We start from the raw sequence: 20,386 nt of genomic DNA on the forward strand, positions 1-20,386 counted from the left end.
TGAAGAATTGCTGAAACTTACTGTGGAAATTCCCTCATGCTTCCTGCAGAAGGAAAAAGCAACCATTTAAAAATATACCCAGAACACATGTTCTTAACAATGCCTGCCCTAAGGAGAAACTGGTTAACCAGAGCCTAACCTGTTGAGGGGGGGGGGGGGGGGGGGAGGGGTGTATTATCAGAGCCAAAATAACATGGAAGGGAAATACTCAACGCCAGCCCTCGTTTGCCATCTTCTCCCACCTAGGAGGAAGAAAAAGCCTAGGAAACACTTGAGAAGTTCACAGTCCAGACACAGGCTCACTAAAGGGCTATGACCTAATCATAGGGCTGTGGAACACTTTACTTTGGGCTGTGGAACACTCTTCTTTCCCCAAGACCTCACCACAACATGACCAAAGCCTATTTACAGCAGTCCCTTTTACCCAGTACAGCATGTCCCACTATAAAGAAAAAGTTACAAAGCACAGCAAAAAGTAAAAAACAAACAAACATAATTTAAGGAGTCAGAGGAAACATCAAAAGCAGACATGGTAGGGATGCTGGAATTACCAAACTAGAAATTTAGAATAACTAGGACTGAATATGTTAAAGGTTATGATGAATAAACAGCATGTAACAACACATGTGCAATATAAACTGAGAGATAAGAAACCTAAGAACCAAGAAAAAATGTTAGGGAACAAAAAATGTAACAGAAAGAAAAACTGCCTTTGATAAGCTTATTAACAGTCTAGGACAAGACAGAGAAATTTAATTTCTTAGCTTGAGGACATCTCCTCTCAAATTGAAAAGAGAGCAGAGATTGAATAAAACAGAACAGAATAACCAAGGACTGCAGGACAATTAAAAAGGGGTAATATATTGAAAATAGGAAAAAAAAAAGAAAAGAAACAGAAAAAATATTTGAAAAAACAATGACAATTTTCCCAACTTAATGTCAGAAGCATATACTAAAAACCAAAACAAACAAAATCCACAAACCAAAAATTAAAAACCTACACCTAGACACATCACTTCCAAACTCAAAAAATAAAAGATAAAGAAAATATAAGGAAAAAAATCTTGAAAGAAGCTGAAGAAAAATAACAACTTATTTATAGAAGAACAAAGAGAAGATTATATCCACTTCTCAGAAACCATGTATACAAGAAAAAGTGTAGTGGAAATATCTGAAGTGTTGAGAAAAAAAAAAACAAAAAACCAAGTGAGGGTTCTATACTCTGTCAATTATCCTTCAAAGGTGAAGTAGAAATAAAGACTTTCTCAAAGATTGAGGGAATTTGTTGTCAAATTGTAGACCTGCCTTGCAAGAAATGTTTAAGGAAGTCCTTTAGAGACAAAAAAATTAATATAAGTCAAGAGTCTAAATAAGAACATCAAACATAAAAATCTCTTTATCTTTTTTTTTTTTAATTTTTTTTTATGTTTTATTTATTTTTGAGACAGAGAGAGACAGAGCTTGAACGGGGGAGGGGCAGAGAGAGAGGGAGACACAGAATCGGAAGCAGGCTCCAGGCTCCGAGCCATCAGCCCAGAGCCCGACATGGGGCTGGAATTCACGGACCGCGAGATCGTGACCTGAGCTGAAGTCGGACGCTCAACCGACTGAGCCACCCAGGCGCCCCTCTTCATCTTATTCTTAATTGACCTAACAGATAAGAGTTTGTTAAAAAATCTTAAGAACACTGTATTCAATTATGTATGCATACATATGCACCTCATGTGTACATACATGCTGATGGCTAACAAAAAGAGAGAACATCATTACTAACATCAAAAATGAAGGAGAGGGCATCACTTTAAATCCCCTACTCATCAAAAGGATAAAAGAATGCAATCAACAGCTACACTGTCCACAAATTTGATAACCTAGATGAAATGAACCAATTCCTTGAAAGACACAAGATGCGAAAATTCACAAGAGACAATCTGCATAATTCAATACCCGTTAAAGAAACTGAACCAATAATTTAATAATTTCTGAGGCGCCTGTGTGGCTCAGTCAGTTAAATGTCCGACTCTTGGTTTCAGCTTGGGTCGTGATCTCACAGTTCATGAGTTTGAGCCCCCCCCCCCCCCCCCCCCCCACATCGGGCTCTGTGCTGACAGTGTGGAGCCTGGTTGGTATTCTCTGTCTCCCTCTGTCTCTCTGCCCCTCCCCCCACTCACTCTCTCAAAAAAACAAAAAAACTTAAAAAAACAAAAAAAAACACACAAAAAAACAAAGAAACAAAAAAAAACACAAACAACTGATAACCTTCCAAAACAGAAAGCACTGGACCCAGATTCACTGGTGACCTCTACCAAACACTTAAAAGAAAAAAAACAAAACAAAAAAACACCAGTTCTCTGAAATCTTTCAGAGGACAGGCAGAGGAACACTGCCTAACTCATTGTATGAGACCAGCATCACTCTAACAACAAAACCAGACAAAGATATTATAAAAAATAAAAACTATATCAGCATCTCTCATGAACACAGATCTTCAACAAAATACATGCGTATCAAATCCAACAATGTATGATCACAACCAAGTGGGGTTTATCCCAGGTATGCAAGAATGGTTCAACATTCAAAAATCAATTAATGTAATCCATCACATCAACTGGCTAAAAAAGATGGGTCACAACAGATGCAGAAAATCTATTTCACAAAATCCAACACTCATTCATGCTAAAATTTCTCATAAAGTAGGAATAGAGGGGAACTCCCCCCAACTTGATAAATAAAATCAACAAAACACCTATAGTTATCATATTTAATGGTAAGAAAATTGAAACCTTCCCATTAATATCAGGTACAAACCAAGGATGTTTCCTCTTACCATTCCATTTCAACACTACTGGAAGTTCTAGCTAATGCAATTAACACCAAAAAAAAAAAAAAAAACAAAAAACAAAAAACAAAAAAAACCAAAAACAAACAAACCACAAAGGAAATAAAAGGTAAACACACTGGGAAGGAAGAAATAAAATTAGCTTTCTTCACAGATGACATTATCATCTATGTAGAAAATTCAAAAGAATTGACCAAAAAAAACCCCACAAAAATCTTAGAACTAATAAACAATTATAGCAGGGTTGAAGGATACAAGGTTTGTATACTAAAGTCAATCACTTCCCTATATATCCCCCAATGAAAAAGTGAAACTTGAAATTAAAAATACGTTACCATTTACATTAGCATCCCCCAAATTAAAACTGCCAAAATACTTAGGTATAAATCTAAACACTACATACAGGATCAATAGAAAAAAACACAAAATTCTGATAAGCAAAAAAAAGAACTAAATAAATGAACAGACATTCCATGTTCATGGATTAGGAAGACTCAACATTGTCAGGATATCAATTCCTCAAACTTGATCTATAGATTCAATGCAATTCCAATCAAACACCCAGCAAGTTATCGTGTAAATACTGACAAACTGATTCTAAGTTCATAGAAACACAAGACCCAGACTACCCAACAAAACACCGAAGAAGAACAAAGGTGAAGGACTGAAACTACCAAACTTCAAACTTATTATAAAGTGACAATAGTAATCAAGCCAGTATAGTATTGTCAAAAAAAGGGACAAAGGTACAGACTAGCAAGCACATAAATAGCCTCATATAAATAAAATCAACTAATCTTTGACAAAGGTGCAAAGGCTATTCAATGAAGCAAAATCATCTTTTCAACAAACTGTGCTGTAACAACTGGGCATCCACATGCAAAAAAAAAAAAAAATCAATCTATCAATCTAGACACACATCTCACAGCGTTCCCCAAAATTAACTGAAAATGGGTCGTAAATCTAAATACAAACCATGAAACTATAAAACTCCTATAATATAGGAAAAAATCCAAATGACCATGGGTGTGGTGATGACTTTTTCAGAGAACACCAAAGGCATGATCCACAGAAAAAAAAAAAAACAGAACTGTTAAGCTGGTCTTCATTGAAATTCAAACAATTCTGCTCAGTAGGTACGCCTGGCTGGCTCAGTCAGTTAAGTATCCGACTTCAGCTCAGATCATGATTTCAAGGTTCTTGAGTTCAAGTCCAGCCATCGGGCTCTCTGCTGTCAGCACTGAGCTCATTTTGGATCCTGTCTCCCTCTCTCTCTGCCCCAAGCCCGCTCATGCTTACTCTCAAAAATAAACATTAAAAAAAAAAATTTTTTTTAATTCTGCTCTGCAAAAGTCAGTGTCAAGAGAATGAAAAAACAGGCCAACTGTGTGAAACTTTGCAAAAGACATACCTGATCTTAAAGGAGTATTATCCAAAACATACAAAGAACTCTTAAAACGCAACAATAAGAAAACAAATGGGTCAACAGACACCTCACCAAATCAGATAATACAAATGGAAAATCAGCATATGCAAAGGTGTTCCACATCACATTTCATATGCATATGGTAAATGCATATTAAAACAAGATACTACTACCTATCTATTAGGAAGGCCAAATCCAGAACACAGATAACACCAAATGCTGATGAGGATATGGATCAATAGTTACTCTCATACACTGCTGGTAGGAATGCAAAATGGTACAACCACTTTGGAGACAGTTTGACAGATTATAAAACGAAACATATGCTTACCATACAATCCAGTTAAATACCAAGAAAAACTCATGTCCACACAAAAACCTGCACATGAATGTTTATAGTAACTTTATTCATAACTGCCCAAACTTGGAACCAACCAGTATGTCCTTCAGTAGGTCCTGTGGTACATCTAAATAATGGCATATTATTCAGTGCTGAAAAGGAGTTAAGCCATAAAAAGACAAGGAGAAAACTTAAATAGGTATTACTAAGTGAAAGAAAACAACGTAAAAAGACTACATTTTGTATGATTTCAACTGTACAATACTCTGGAAAAGGAAAACTATGGAGACAGTAAGAACAGTGGTTGGAGTGGGTGGAGGGATGAATAGGCAAAACACAAAGGATTTTTAGGGCAATAAAAATACTCTACATGCTACATTAATGGTAAATACGTGTCATTATACATTTGCCCAAACTCACAGAATGTCCAACACCAAGAGTAAACCATGATGTAAACTATAGATCTCCTAAGGAAATGCAAACTAAAACCATGAGATACCACTACACACACATTACAGTGGCCAAAATCAAATAAACTCATAATACCAAGTACTGTCAACTTTTTGTTAGTGGGAATGAAAATTGGTACAGTTATCTTAGAAACCAGTTTGGTGGTTTCTTATTAAGTCAAATGTATGCTTACCATGTTGTTCAGCAATTCCATTGCTAGATATTTTACCTAAGCAAAAAGAACTTAAGAGTCACACAAAAAACCTTAATGGTACCTTTATGAAAATGCTTACAGCTACTTTATCACCAAAATCTGGAAATGCCCTTCAACTGGTACATGGACAGGTTAAGTTGTGGTACATCCAAGCAATGGAATAGTATGCAAAATTAAAAAGGAACCAATAATACACCACCATGAATAAGTCTCAAATGAATTATACTCAGTAAAAAAAGCCAGACTCAAAACACCCTATGCTGTATATCCTATTCATATGCCTTTCTGGAAAGAACTCTGGAGACGAGACAAAACAAAACAAAACACAACACAACACAAAACAAAACGGGTTTCCAAGAATGGGGATGACAGAATTTTTTAAGGTAGTAACTGTTCTGTAGTTGTTACATAAGTATAGGACTTCTCAAAAATCACAGACCTGTATATTACAAGGTGTGAATTTCATGTAAATTGTATCAACTAAAAAAATGACAGAAAAAAAATGTAGAAGGAAAACAAACACAAGAAAACATGAAGGAAACTAGTGTCCTTAAAATACAGAATCCTCTAAATAAGACATTCAAGGATAGAATACGAGAAAAACTTCCCCAAAAGAAATGAGTAGGTATTTTCACACCTGTCACAATGGCTAACATTAACAACTCAGGCAACAACAGATATTGGTGACATTGCGAAGAGGACTTCTTTTGCACTGCTGGTGGGAATGCAAACTGGTGCAGCCACTCTAGAAAACAGTATGGAGATTCCTCAAAAAATTAAAAATAGAACTACCCTACGACCCCAAAATTGCACTACTAGGTATTCATCCAAAGGATACAGGAGAGCTGTTTCGAAGGGGCTCATGCACCCCAATATTTACAGCAGCACTATCAACAATAGCCAAAGTATGGAAAGAGACCAAATGTCCATTGACAGATGAATGGATAAAGATGTGTGTATGTATGTATGTGTATACACATGTGTCTATATACACATACATACATACACACCCACACATACACACCCACAATGGAGTATTACTTGGCAATCAAAAAGAAATCTTGCATTTGCAACTACGTGGATGGAACTGGAGGGTATTATGCTAAGCAAAATTAGTCAGAGAAAGACAAAAATAATATGACTTCACTCCTATGAGGACTTTAAAATACAAAACAGATGAATACAAGGGAAGGGAAGCAAAAATAATATAAACACAGGGAGGGGGACAAAACATAAGAGTCTCTTAAATATAGAGAACAAACAGAGGGTTGCTGGAAGGGTTGTGGGAAGGGGGATGGGCTAAATGGGTAAGGGGCATTAAGTTTGTTGCACTATATACTAACTAACTTGGATGTAAATTAAAAAATAAATAATAAAAAAGAACCTATTTACCAGAAGAAAAAAAAGTGATAAAAGATTTAAAGTCAGACATACTTGACCAATTTCAAAGACAAGTAAAAACTGTTCAAATATCCATGCAAAGGAAAAAAGTCAATAGAACATGTGAGATGTGTTGGGAGGCAGTGGATACCAGGAGGTTGTAAGATAAAACAGAATTCACAAAAAACACTATTAAGTTCTGAAGGAAATGGGTGTAATGGGTATACTATTATACTAGTAAACAATGCCTCTCAAATAGGATATTTTTGCATATGAAAGAATTCAGGGATTTCAGCATCCATGAATTCTTCCAAACTCTAGCAAATGATAAAATTTAGTCAATTAGATGATATATCATTAAAAAAAATTTTGGGAAAAGCCATGGTTAAAAAGAAATATTTGAGCTTTGAAATCACTTAAGTGTAGAGCAGTGGTTCTCAAAAGGTAGCAGACATCAGAATCACCTGGACGGCTTATTAACATAGAATGCTGGGCCCTAGTCAGTGTTTCCAATAAATTCCCAGGTGTGCTGATGCTACAGGGTCCAGGGATACACTTTAAGAATGACTTGTTTAGTTCTAAGACTAAATAACTAGGAGAACTATGGTTATAATACATAATGGTCATATTAAAATATAATACAAAAAGATTCTGGTTAAAGATGGCAGATTAAAGGTGAATTTACCCATTCTCCCTTTAGAAATACCAATACAATTCAAAAAATAAAGGGCTTTTAAAAATTTTGTTTTTAATGTTTTATTTATTTTTGAGAGAGAGCATGAGCGAAGGAGGGGCAGAACAAGAGAGGGACAGAGAATCCAAAACAGGCTCCAAGCTCTGAGCTGTCAGCACAGAGCCCGATGAAGAGCTTGAACTCACAAGCCGTGATCATGACCTGAGCTGAAATCAGGCACCCAATTAATTATAACCCATCAAAAAAATGTTAAGCAGTAAAATTTGTAGAGGAGAATTTCTCAAATAGATCAGGAAATGGTGACATCAGGTAGCCTCCATAAGTGAGGCAGAAGGTAGAGGTAAAAATAGAATTCATTACATGCCTTTTTAAAGAGCAGTTAAAACTCTCAGGTTTCATTCCATTTTTTACTCTGGCCAACCGAAGAGGATAAAGTAGAATTTCTCAATCCTGGCACTATTGACACTTTGGGCCAAAAAAATTCTGTGGGGGTGGGGAGAGGGGTCCTGTGTAGTGTAAAATGTTTAGCAGTTTCTCTGGCCTTTACTCACTAGATGCACCTCTTACCCCAAAATTGGACACAAAAAAAGTGTCTACAGACATTGCCAAATGCACCTTGGGGTCAAAACTATGCCCAGTTGAAAACCACTGCTATAGAAACATCTCAGAGGAATCTTTTTAGGAAATTCTCCTGATGAAGAAATGTTTATTTAACATTCAGCAACTCCTTTACTTTTGTTTTTTCTTTTGTTAAATTCAGGAAAAATTCGATTTAATGCTTTAATTTAGCATGCTACCATTCCTAAAAAAAAATTTTTGTCCATTCATCCATGTGTATATATGCATTGAGAGAAAAGGAATGTTATTGGTGGTGGCATTTTTTTGTGTGTGACATTTTAACTTTGTACTCTGCTATGCTTGACTATTCATAGTGACTATGAATCATTTCTGCAAAAACAAGTCATTGTACTAAAAAATAAAAATCTAGCTGAGGCTCACAAATAGGCAGGCAGTAATCACTGGCTCTTTCTTCTTAACTACATTAAATTATCTTGGGCAAAAAAATGATAGCTATTGTATATAAGGTCCAGTAATTCAAAAAATCAATTCTAGTCATTAACACCATTGTTGAGATTGGGGTGGAGAAAAGCACTGAAGTAGGCATAAATTTTGCTGGTAATGTAGTTACAGGATTAGGTGGGAGATTCAGATATCTGAGTGCGTAACAGTCACTAATCAAAGACCAGGCATACATGAACCAAGGATTATGATCAATCTAATTCTAGGCCACTTGGCAAAAAGAAACAAACAAACAAACAAACCCACCTCAAAATAAAATAAAAAAATTAATGCTCCAATCTCTACACAACAGTATTACATGTTATTTTTTTTTGTGTGTGCTTTTTTCATAGTTCAGAAATTTTCTACAGCGCTTTTATAAATCAGAAAAAAACTTCACAAAAATTGATCAAGCCTGAAGGACTCATTAAGATTTAATTGTGGTTTAACTTCCAATTTAATGCCTTGAATAGTTTTGAAAATTTGAACAAATTTTAAATTTGTCAAAACCTCTAAGTAAATAAGCATATTGACTGTTAAGACTGTGGGGAAAAAAACACATTTGTATATTACAAGGCAAAGTTCCCTTCAATTGCTATCAAATTACTCTAAAATTGAACAATTCAGGAATAGAGACAGAAGCACCAGGAAGGAAAGGGGAAAATATGACCAGAATTGCAGACTACAAAATCAATTCCCAGACTGGCCACAATAATCTAGAACACTAAAGATCAACCTTGGCCATCTGGCATATCTGCCACAGATCTAATTACTGGAAGGTAAGAAAACTGCCTCCTTGTCACCACCTTTCCAATATACCTTGTTATTAACAGTAACTACAATGCAGTGTTAATTTTACCAGTTTTCTAGTCAATAAAGGTGAACAATTTAGTTGTAAAAACATTAATAGGAATATAGTATTTCCATATTGCTCACTAAAGTTATTTTCTGATTTAGAACACATAAGTATTAAAAAAACCTTAAGACATTTTTTTTTCCTTCTGTAACTGTAAGTGTCCTTGAGGCAAAAAAGGTTGTTCAAGGTTCTGGAGATGAGAACAAAATGGGAAGTATGAATCCCTCCCTTTAAGTCCTTACTATATACAAAGAATATGCCAACTTGATAAATGGATAAATCTGACTTTACAAATCACACATCCCCCTCCCCCACCATGAAAGCAATGTTTTAACATTTATTATTTTGTAAAACATTTATTACACTATACCTCTTCTGTATTAGACAATAGACTCAAGTGGATTCTCAGTTTCTTATTGAGATAAATACCTGGTTTCCATACCAAACTATGAGAAGAAATACGTAGAACATAATCAAGAGAATGGCCTGAGTTGAAATAACAATCTCCACGTATTATTTTATTAAAATTTAACTTTTACAGTTCAAGCAGTACATTGATTTCTGAAAAAAAGCGAGGTATGTACAAGAATAAAAATTCTGACTGATGTATATAATGGGAGTCATTTGGGAAGTCAGACAAGCGTTAGAAGTGGAATTCAGAAATCACAGATTAAAGAACTATGATTTCAACGCAAATATCTCGCCCCAATTCATAAATAACTTATTAATTATAATAATATGCTGTTTATATTTGGGGGTGGTAGTGGAATGATTATCTTAAACTGAAGTTTATTCGCACCACCCAAAACAAGAAATTGTGCCACTATAATGAAAAATGGATTCATTCTAACAATGCTATCTATTTAAAACGGAACCCACACCTAATTAAACATGAAATTCCAGATTACCCAAGCATGCTTTATGTCAAAAGACACAGGATTTTCAGCACTGAACTGACCAGCTTTTAGAGATACATATGTTATTACTTGAGAAATTTCCTCCTACCATTAAGGTTGAAGATCCAACCACAGAGCTAGGACTAAACAGTATTAGCGTGTCAATACTACCGCCAGGCTGTCCCAAATAGCCGGCACTTAATTGTAGTCGGCCCCACAGAACAAAGAGGCCAACATGTCTCCAGGGATGACAGTGCTGCAGTCTGAGGTCGCTAGGAATGTGACGAAAAGAGATGGGGAACTCCACGGAACAGGCCTAAGACCTTTGTAGAGATGGCCTACGCAGACACACAAACACAAAAACAACAAAAAAGCGCCTGGGAGAATGGGGAGTAGCTTTCACGAAAGACGGGGTGTTGGGGGAAGACTACCAGCTCTCTTCGCTTCTCCCATCGGGGTTATCTTCCCATCTCCACTTCTCTTCTCGGCCACCCGGGTCAGCTCTTTGCAAGACTCAGGGCCCTAAAGCTGAGTTGGATGACCGCGGGAGATAGGGAGAGAATGGGGACGGAAGGCACTCCCCTGTTGGGTGGGGTACCACGTTACCGACGGGCCGCATCCAGCCCAGCTCGGGTTCCCTTCTCTTCCTAATCGTACGCTTAGCACCCCTTAGGCCACTAAAAACCTCCTTACCCAGCTCGCCATGGAGCACAGTCCCAAGACGTTCCCCATTTCCGCAACGTCGCAGGAGCAGAGGAGGGCGACAAAATGGAGACAGTATCTCTCCACCCTCTCAGGCCTTATTTACTATCAGCGAGCCACTTCCGGCGCATAGCCCACCCCGCCCCTTAGCTTTGCGTCACTTCCTTTGAGGCCTGTATTAGGTGGGGTGGGGGAGGGTGTCGGGTTAAGATTGCGCGTGCGCGTGCGCATGCTTGGAACCTGAGGCGTGTTCTGCAGAGCGGAATCTTTTAACACTGCGGGCTTAAAGTGCCTGGCTGATGCAGCCGGACTGTAGTTTATTTACCACATTAAGAAAACGTTGTGAGAAAATCTCACCTTTACTTAATATTTATTTGAATTTGAGTTACGTAGAGGCTGAAGTGGTCGTTAATGATTTTGCCCTCGTCCATTAGTGGAATTTCTCACTTCTGGAGGATTGCTTTCTCTTTCTCGATGCTCATCCGTTCATCCACTTATTTCTAGTATTTAACACTTCTGCGTCTTTTCCTCCCCACTTACTTTTTCAGGCATTACTGCAGACCACTGCCTAGGACAAATTTTATTGGGATATTTCTATTCTTTTGGGTACTTAACAGTTCACTGTAATAACGTGAACACGATAAGTGTCATATCACTTATCACGCATTTTAATTTCTTGTCCAATTAAGATGTTACAGGAAGCTTTCACATTCAAAAATTTTAATTGCATAAGACATATTGGTTATAAAAACTTAAAGGTAGCATTGATTTTGTTAAATGTTACGAGCTGTTCAGGAGACATTTGGAGCGCTTGATAATTAAGTGATGATGGCCAACTCCAGTGAATGTACAAAAAGTTCTAGTTCTTTTTATAGTGATTGGTCCCTGAAGATATTCTGGGAGAACAGTTTGGCCACAGAAATAACCTAAAATAGAAATAGGCATTGTCATTAATAATAAGACTCTTAAAAAATTTACAAAAATTAGATGTGTGAAGGTCAGGTAACACTTAGGAATCTGGAAGAACTGTGACCATTAACTGATAGGTAGCAAAAAGGAAGAAATGGAATTGGCTAAAAGTTTAGTTTGGACATGTTGAACTTGAAGTCTCAGAAATGTTACCTCTCAGCACTTGAAAATGAAGCTTCAAAACCAAGAGTTAATGAGATGCAAAATTCAAAGTAACTTACATTGCTGTTATAGTTGAAGATGTCAGCCAATAAACAAGAAATCAGTTCCAGAGATAAAGCATGTAGTTGGGATCAAAGAATTGCAATGCAGGCTACACAGATTTAAATAGAATCCCAAAGAGTGTTGAGATTTCAGGAGGTTGACCTAGGATTTTCATGGGAAAAAAAAAAAAAAAGGAAGATTGGGTAAATTGTTTTAAAAAGAAGAGTTCATTGGTGCTAGTAAGTAAGGCTAGATTTGCACCTCATTGGTTGGTCAGGTGAAGTGGTCACTAGACCAAGGTTCACTTTTATTAGTCTTTTCAAAAGGGACATTCTCTGGATCTTCTGCTTGCTGACTTCTTGAATGTTGACAGTTTGGCCCAGTTCAAGGTTTCAGGAAACAGGATGTGAAAGACAGTTCCTCTGAAATGGCTGCTCTGGCTCCATTTTAAAATGGTTCCACTTAAGTCATTTTAAGAAAGAGAGAGGATTGAGGTAGATATCCAAAGAGAAATGTTGCAGATTTATAAGAGTCCTTAATATGGATTCAAAAAATTTAACCCTGGAAAAATTATCAACTGGGGAAAAGCTACTTAGTTTTTAACTTCTCACTTTGATTGTTAATGTCATTTACATACCCCTCCTTCCAAGTTCTGCATTTTAAATTCTGCTTTCAGTGTAAGTTGTGAAAATATCTTTTATAAGGTCCTTGACTTCTCAGAATCTTAGAATCCTTGTTAGTAATATATCAACCTTAAAGAGTTGAGAAGATTAAATAATAACACATGGTCTTATAAATGATAGCACCATGTAAGCCTACTGTAGATAATCAATACAAGCTAGTTTACCCCCAAAATAAATTATCTTAAGGAATAATAACACATGGTCTTATAAATGATAGCACCATGTAAGCCTATTGTAGATAATCAATACAAGCTAGTTTGCCCCCCAAACTAGATTGTCTTAAGGATGAATAAAATTTGTGCATAGCTTACATTGTACAATGCAAGGAGTGAAAAGGTCTGTGAAAAATATTTTATGATTTTAATCCTAAAATAATTAAATTCTAAATGTAAACATGTTTAAATATTTCAACCTATGTTCTGTAAGAATAAACCAGGAATAGATTAGAACAAAATAGCCTATAGGGGTCAGTATAAACTTAGAATTAGAAGAGACTCTATTCTGATTAAAGAAATGCTTTTGTCATTGAAGACAGATTTTGACTTTTTTTTTAATTAAAAACCAAGGAATAATAAAGGTATAAAGGCTCTCCTAAATTGTTACCTTAATATTAAAATAGCCTGTGAACAATTTTCTTTCTACACAGATTTTTTCCCCCAAAAGTAAGCCAGTAATTCCCATGACAACCAGATATGTCTACACCAGTGGAGTAGATGAATACAAAGGTATAATATTTATTTCAGGCAGAACATACACAAATTTAGAGAAAAAAAGCAAATATTCATCATGCAAATAGTGAAGTGGGTAGAGAAATCAAATATTTCTAGTGTTTAGTATACCATTTTACAATTATGTAGAGTGACTACTTGAAGAGATGCTAATGGCATTTCTAAAACATTTTGCATCTCAGGGGCAATTAGCTAAAATATGTTAAGGATTTATTGACCTCTCATAAGAGTTGATAAAATATAATATCATACGTTGAAGAACTATTAAAATCAAGCATTCATTCACCAAAATATGTTATTATGCTGTAGAAAGGAGAAACCATTTCTATTTAGGCATTTATCAGATTTTTGAATTCTTATTAAATATGTTAAGGCAATGTCTAACACTTTCCAACAGAAATATAATATATGCCACATTTATAATTTAAAATTTTCTAGTAGCCACATTAAAAAGAAAAAGAGGCAGATAAAATTAATTTTAACAATACTTTAACAAACATTTAATTTAACCCAATATCATTCCAACATAACATTAATGTAAAAATTAATGAGATGCTTTACATTATTTTTCATGTTAAATTTTCTAAATCTGGTTTATATTATACATTTACAGCACATCTCAATTCAGACTAGCCACATTACAAGAGCTTGAGAGCCCCCAAATTGGACAATGCGTATCTAAATGTTGAAGGAGAAGGGGCACCTGTGTGGCTCAGTCGGTTAAGCATCCAACTTCGGCTCAGGTCATGGTCTCATGGTCCATGAATTTGAGCCCCACATTGGGCTCTGTGCTGTTAGCTCAGAGCCTGGAGCCTGCTTCAGATTCTGGGTCTCCCTCTCTCTCTACCCCTCCCCTGCCTGTGCTCTGTCTCTCTCTCTCAATCTCTCAAAAATAAATAAACATTAAAAAAATTAAAGTAGTTTTTAAAATAAATGAATAAATAAATAAATAAATAAATAAATAAATAAATGTTAAGGGAGAAAACTGAAGCAATTATCCAGATGACCCAGTACAAGCAAAACTAACACACACACTTTTCTTTGTGTAAATTATTTAGATATTTCACGATAAAGTGGTTTTAAGCCTGTGCATTTACTTCAGGCATTAAATTGGTTTCATCTAATTTATTTTGTATAAAAATTAAATCTGAGAGAATTGTAAGAAAGATAAATGTTAAGGTCTTATAATTATATAGGCTATCATATTATTTTTTAAAATTTAATTTATTTTTTAAGTAGACTCCACAGCATGGAGCCCAACATGGAACTTGAACTCATGGCCCTGAGATAGAGACCCAAGCTGAGATCAAGAGTCAGACATTTAACTGACTGAGCCACCCATACTGCTATTTTATATTTTTAAACTTAGCCAGATATGATTTTCAAGTATTCCAAATAGCCCATAATTCCATTTTAGCCAATTTATCCTGATGTTTTAATTCACTTGAGCTTCTATGGCTTTAGCTTTCTCCCCTCTAGAATTAGTTGTAACAACAGGGTGCTCCCTGGAGGCTTTTGACATTTTAAGCAGCCTGAACTCTAGTGACCCCAGACAGGCTTGTGGACTCTCACCTAGTTGTCTACACCTCATTTTACTTCCTGTTGTCGGCCAATGAAAGACAAAACTGCAAGCTGCACAATAAAATGTGTTTCATTTATTTGGTATCTTAGGGATTGCAACTGGGAGACAGAGTTCAGCAAAATTGAAAGTGTAATCTGGAGAGACAAAGGAGGTTAGAGTTTTTAAAGAGGAAAGAGGGAATTTACATAAATTGCTTTGAATGAAATGTAATTGTTTCTAGTATTGCTACAGTTATACTACCATTAGTTACAGTTACTACTATATATGATTGCTTCCTAGGGTTAATGTTAGGCCGAAAGTCCTTTTATGTTCATTCTAACATGCAGCAGATTTCTTGACTTTTAGTTGAGTTCAGCAACAATTCAGAGTATTTGAGACAGGAGACATGCATAAGCCCCATTTCCTCAGTGTCCTCCTGGTTCCATTTTAAACAACCCTCTTAGCAATGCTTACTCCATTTTATTCTCTCTGTTATCACTGTATTCTCCATTACCTCATATAATACTCCTGCAAATTCTAACGTAAAGTGAATCTTTTTATTCTTTCTGCGGAGTGATTAAGAACTTTGGGTAATTTTCCTCCTCAGTTCTCACTCTGCTGAAGATTTGCTTTAATTTAATTTAATTTAATTTAATAATTTAATTTAATTTAATTCTAAAAAAAATTAGAACAAAAGTGTGGACATACTTCCATACTTTTCCTATCAAGTTTTACTCAACCCAGTAATACCTGGTAGGATCTTAATTTTTTCATAAAACATCCTAATATTTCCTAGTATTAAAGTATTTGTATCTGGAACCCATTCTACATTATGTGCAAAAATCCTAGGTTTAGCTGCTTGGTAGCATCCAGCTATGTCATTTATTGCATTATTTTCCCCAACTTTAATCAGAGTCTTGATATAGCTTGTCCTGGCTTCCACTAATTCGACCATATTGCTAATAAATCTGTCCTATTTCAGAAACAATCTTATCTTCCTTAAAGATTTAGTGTCAGAGGAAGCTACCTGCATGAACTATCGTCCATTGACATCTCCATTGACAACGGAATTTCTTGCCTCAGTTGGCCCAATTTACTTATATTGTATAGCAGAGTCCAGTCTTTCTGGGAATCATCCAGTTTTTTAAATCCTCTCAAGGGCTGTAGGGTTGAGAATAGAGCTCTCTCCACTTAGTTTCTATGCGATGGAAAAAGACCTTTCTAGCACCATTAATATAAATGCCATGCACATTTCCCCTTCCCAGCAATACTCATCTAGCAGTTTAGATGCTATAGAAGGGCACTCTTTAGTTAAATTTCGTGGTATGCTTTGATTCAGGCATGGTTAGACAGCACCACACTTCAGCAATCCCAAATGTTAGTCTTTAGTAAGACTAACATCTATGTGGGAATTATGCTTTAAAAAGTAGCTCTCACATACAAATAGAGTCCAAAAGATGGACTTTTCCCATTAGATCTCTATACAGAAATAACCTTTGATTAAATAGAAGTACAGAGAAGTATTTAGAAACATGCTAGAATCTGGAGTAAGGATGCCTGTGCTTAACTGCTACGTCCACCTCAAATTAGCTGTGTAATCTTAAGTAAGTTTCGTTTTTTTGTGCTTCCGATTCCTCAACTTTAAGATGGGAAAGTAACAGTACCTTCTTCCTAATTTTGCAATGAGGATTAAATGAAAACAGGTGAATACACAGAATAGTGTTAGGCCCATGGTTAAGTGCTCGGTAAATATTAGCTACTACTTCTAGACAACAGGGATTTTTCTTCTCTTTTGTCTTTGTTTTCTTTAATACCTCTCCATAGTTTCTTGGGACACCTAGTGGTTCAGTCAGTTAAGGATCCCATTCTTGGTTTTGGCTCAGGTCTCATGAGTTCAAGCCCAATCTCAGGCTCTGTACTGTCAGCACAGAACCCACTTGGGATTCTCTATCTCTCTCTCTCTCTCTGTCCCTCCCCCACTTGTGCTTTCTCTGTCTCTTTCAAAATAAATAAATAAACTTAAAAAAACACCTCCCTATAGTTTCTTAATCTTTGAAACCCAGTGTCTAGCTCTCAAATGTTTCCATCTAATTTTCTCCTCAATAAAACAGAATAGTGTAAAGGCTTCCAGCCCCAGTAACTAAATAACTATAAGAAAAAAACAGACCCTTTTAATAATTCCTGTTAACTGTTAACCATAGAAATAAAACTTCCAGTTATTTTGTCAGCCAAAGATGGGTTTATTCAGGAATAGCAGAGAATTACAATCCAGGACAAGCAAGATACAGCAAAACCATAGGCAAGTATGGAAAACAAAGGAGAGAAATGCTCTTTTATAGAGGAAAGGCGGGAGTTGGGAGGCACTGTTATAAACTAAAAGTCTATTAGAGTGAACTGGGAGTTTGAGCATAATGGCTTCTCATGGACTGGGCTGGGCTGCTGCCAGAGGTAGAAGAATGTTCCTTCTTCTGTCTGGCACAGTCACGTAGTATGGACTTGTAAGGTCCTTCTCTTCCTGTTGGGTGTGTTATTGAGAACTGGTGCTGGGTGTAAGAGCTCCCCCTGCTGGCCTCCCAACTTTATTCTAAATGAGATGGGGCTTTTTAAATTATTAATTTTCACATAATTTATTAAAGTACAACTCCTATGCATTGTTTTCTTAAGAGAATATTTGTTTCTTTTTCAAATCTTATCAAATACCCATCTCAAGAGGAGGTAAGAATGGAGGTATTTAGAACGTATCCTGGAGGCAGAGCAGTTCTAGGATTGGTTGATATAAGCTTTTAAGCATGGTAATTTTGAGAGAAAGGAAGGGAAATTCTCTGCACCCTCCTCATGCCCCATCAAACATCTCTTTTCCATATGGAGGAAAGCATTTCCCAGAAGCCCTCCCCACCTGCCATTAGACTCTTCTTCAGCCTCAAGATCAGAATTGTGTTATATGTCTTTGCTTAAAACAATTTTTGGGAAAGGGAATGGAGATACCATGATAAATTTACTCATCAGTGTTTTCACATGGAATCCTGAAGAGCATAGCCTTGGATCAAACATGAGCAAAATTAAAGTTCTGTTACCATGTTACCTCAAGTCTAAAAGCTGCTTCTTTCAGAGAGAACCCAAATAGATAGAATCATGAATGAAAGAGGAGAGATCACAACCAACACCAGAGAACTACAAACAATTATCAGAGAGTACTATGAGAAATTATATTCCAACAAACTGGACAACCTGGAGGAAATGGACAAATTTAGACACCCATATACTACCAAAGCTCAAATGGGAAGAAACAGATAATTTGGATACAGCCATAATCAGTGAAGAAATTGAATCAGTTATCAAAAATCTCCCAACAAATGAGAGTCCTGGGCCAAATTGCTTACCAGGAGAATTCTACCAGACATTTAAAGCAGAGTTAATACTTATCCTTCAAAAAATAGAAACAGAAGGAAAGCTTCCAGACTCATTCTGTAAAGCCAGTATTATCCTGATTTCCCAAACCACTTAGAGACCCCACTAAAAAGAATTATAGGCCAATACCCTGATGAACATGGATGTGAAATTCTCAACAAGTTACTAGCAAATCAAATTCAACAATAAATTAAAAGAATCATTCACCATGATCAAGTGAGATTCATTCTTGGGCTGCAGGGCTGGTTCAATATTTGCAAATCAATCAATGTGATACATCACATTAATAGAAGAAAGGATAAGAACCACATGATCCTGTCAATAGATGCAGAAAAAGCATTTGACAAAATACAGCATCATTTCTTAATAAAAACCTTCCAGAAAGTTGAGATAGAAGGAACATACCTTAACATCATAAAAACCATATATGAAAAGCCCACAGCTAATATCATCCTCAATGGGGAAAAACTGAGAGCTTTCCCCTTGAGATCAGGAACACGACAGGGATGTCCACTCTCACCACTGTTGTTTAACATAGTGTTGGAAGCCCTAGCCTTAGGAATCAGACAACATAATGAAATAAAAGGCATCCAAATTGACAAAGAAGTCAACCTTTCGCTTTTTACAGATGACATGATACTCTACATAAAAAACCCAAAGACTCCACCAAAAAGCTGCTAGAACTGATACATGAATTCAGCAAAGTTGGAGGATACAAAATTAATGTACAGAAATTGGTTGTATTTCTATACACCAATAAAGAAGCAACAGAAAGAGAAATCAAGAAATCGATCCCATTTACAATTGCACCAAGAACCATAAAATACCTAAGAATAAACCTAACCAAAGATATAAAAGGTAAGTATGCTGAAAACTATAGAAGCTTATGAAGGAAATTGAATAAGACACAAAGAAATAGAAAAACACCCCATACTCAATTAATTTTATTAATTTTTTTTCTTCCTCTAAAATAACAAAAAAAGAACAGGAAGAAATGACAGCCAGGTCCTTGACTGGTCAATGACAGGTCAAATGACAGATAGATATAAGCAAGGTGTCTGAACTAAAATTTAAAACCATGAATACTAGCTGGGGTTGAAAAAAGCATAGATTCCTTTCTGCAGAGATAGAAGAAGTTAAATCTAGTCAGAACAAAATTAAAAATGCTATAACCAAGATGCAGTCTCAAATGGATGCCACAATGGCAAGCCTGGACAAAGCAGAGCAGCGAATCATCTATATAGAAGGCAAAATTATGAAGAATAATGAAGCAGAAAAAAAGAAGGAAACAAAGGCAAAAGATACAAGACTTAGAGAACTTAGTGACTTATTAAGGAGGAATAACATCTGAATAAGAGGAGTCCCAGAAGATGAAGACAGAGAAACATGGGCAGAAGGTTTAGATGAGCTAATTACAGCAGAAAACTTTCCTAATCTGAGGAAGGGTATAGACATCAAAATCCAAGAAGCACAGCCTACTCCCATCAGATTCAACAAAAACTGACCATCCCCATGGTGTATCATAGTCAAATTAACAAAATACACAGACAAGGAAAGAATTATGAAATAAGCAAGGGAACAAAAGTCCTTAACCAATAAGGGAACACAGATCAGGGTCGCAGCAGACCTATCCACAGAAACTTAGCAGGCCAGAAAGGATTAGCAGCATACATTCAACTTACTGAATAAGACAAATATGCAGCCAAGAATTCTTTATCTGGAAAAACTGTCATTCAAAATAGAAGGAAAGATAAACAGTTTCCCAGAGAAACAAAAACTAAAGGAGTTCATGATCACTAAGCTATCCATGAGTGGAGAAAAGATGATACAAACCAAAAAAGAACAAAAGCAAAAAAGACTAGAAAGGACCAGAGAACATCACCAGAAACACCAACTCTACAGGCAACACAATGGCACTAAAAACATACCTTTCAATACTCTAAATGTCAATGGACTAAACACTCCAACCAAAAGACA

The 20,386-nt window shown here is 36.1% G+C and overlaps 1 protein-coding gene and 1 long non-coding RNA gene across 2 annotated transcripts in view; both read right to left on the reverse strand.

Annotated features, from left to right (window-relative positions):
- SERINC1 (serine incorporator 1) overlaps positions 1–10,982 on the reverse strand; it is a 35,859-nt gene extending 24,877 nt beyond the window's left edge. The window contains exon 1 of the mRNA XM_060616548.3: positions 10,848–10,982. Within this exon, the coding sequence (XP_060472531.1) occupies positions 10,848–10,886 (39 nt within the window). The 5' untranslated portion in view covers positions 10,887–10,982. The remainder of the gene's footprint in view (positions 1–10,847) is intronic.
- A 367-nt stretch (positions 10,983–11,349) lies between these two features.
- Positions 11,350–20,386, reverse strand: part of LOC132667591 (uncharacterized) — a 101,480-nt gene continuing 92,443 nt past the window's right edge. The window contains exons 3-4 of the long non-coding RNA XR_013555748.2: positions 12,047–12,191; positions 11,350–11,782 (exon numbers count right to left, since the gene is read on the reverse strand). This is a non-coding gene — a long non-coding RNA (uncharacterized LOC132667591). The remainder of the gene's footprint in view (positions 11,783–12,046; positions 12,192–20,386) is intronic.

This window comes from Panthera onca, chromosome B2 (genome assembly GCF_046562875.1).
Source record: "Panthera onca isolate mPanOnc1 chromosome B2, mPanOnc1 haplotype 2, whole genome shotgun sequence".
NCBI classification, from domain to species: Eukaryota; Metazoa; Chordata; class Mammalia; order Carnivora; family Felidae; genus Panthera; species Panthera onca.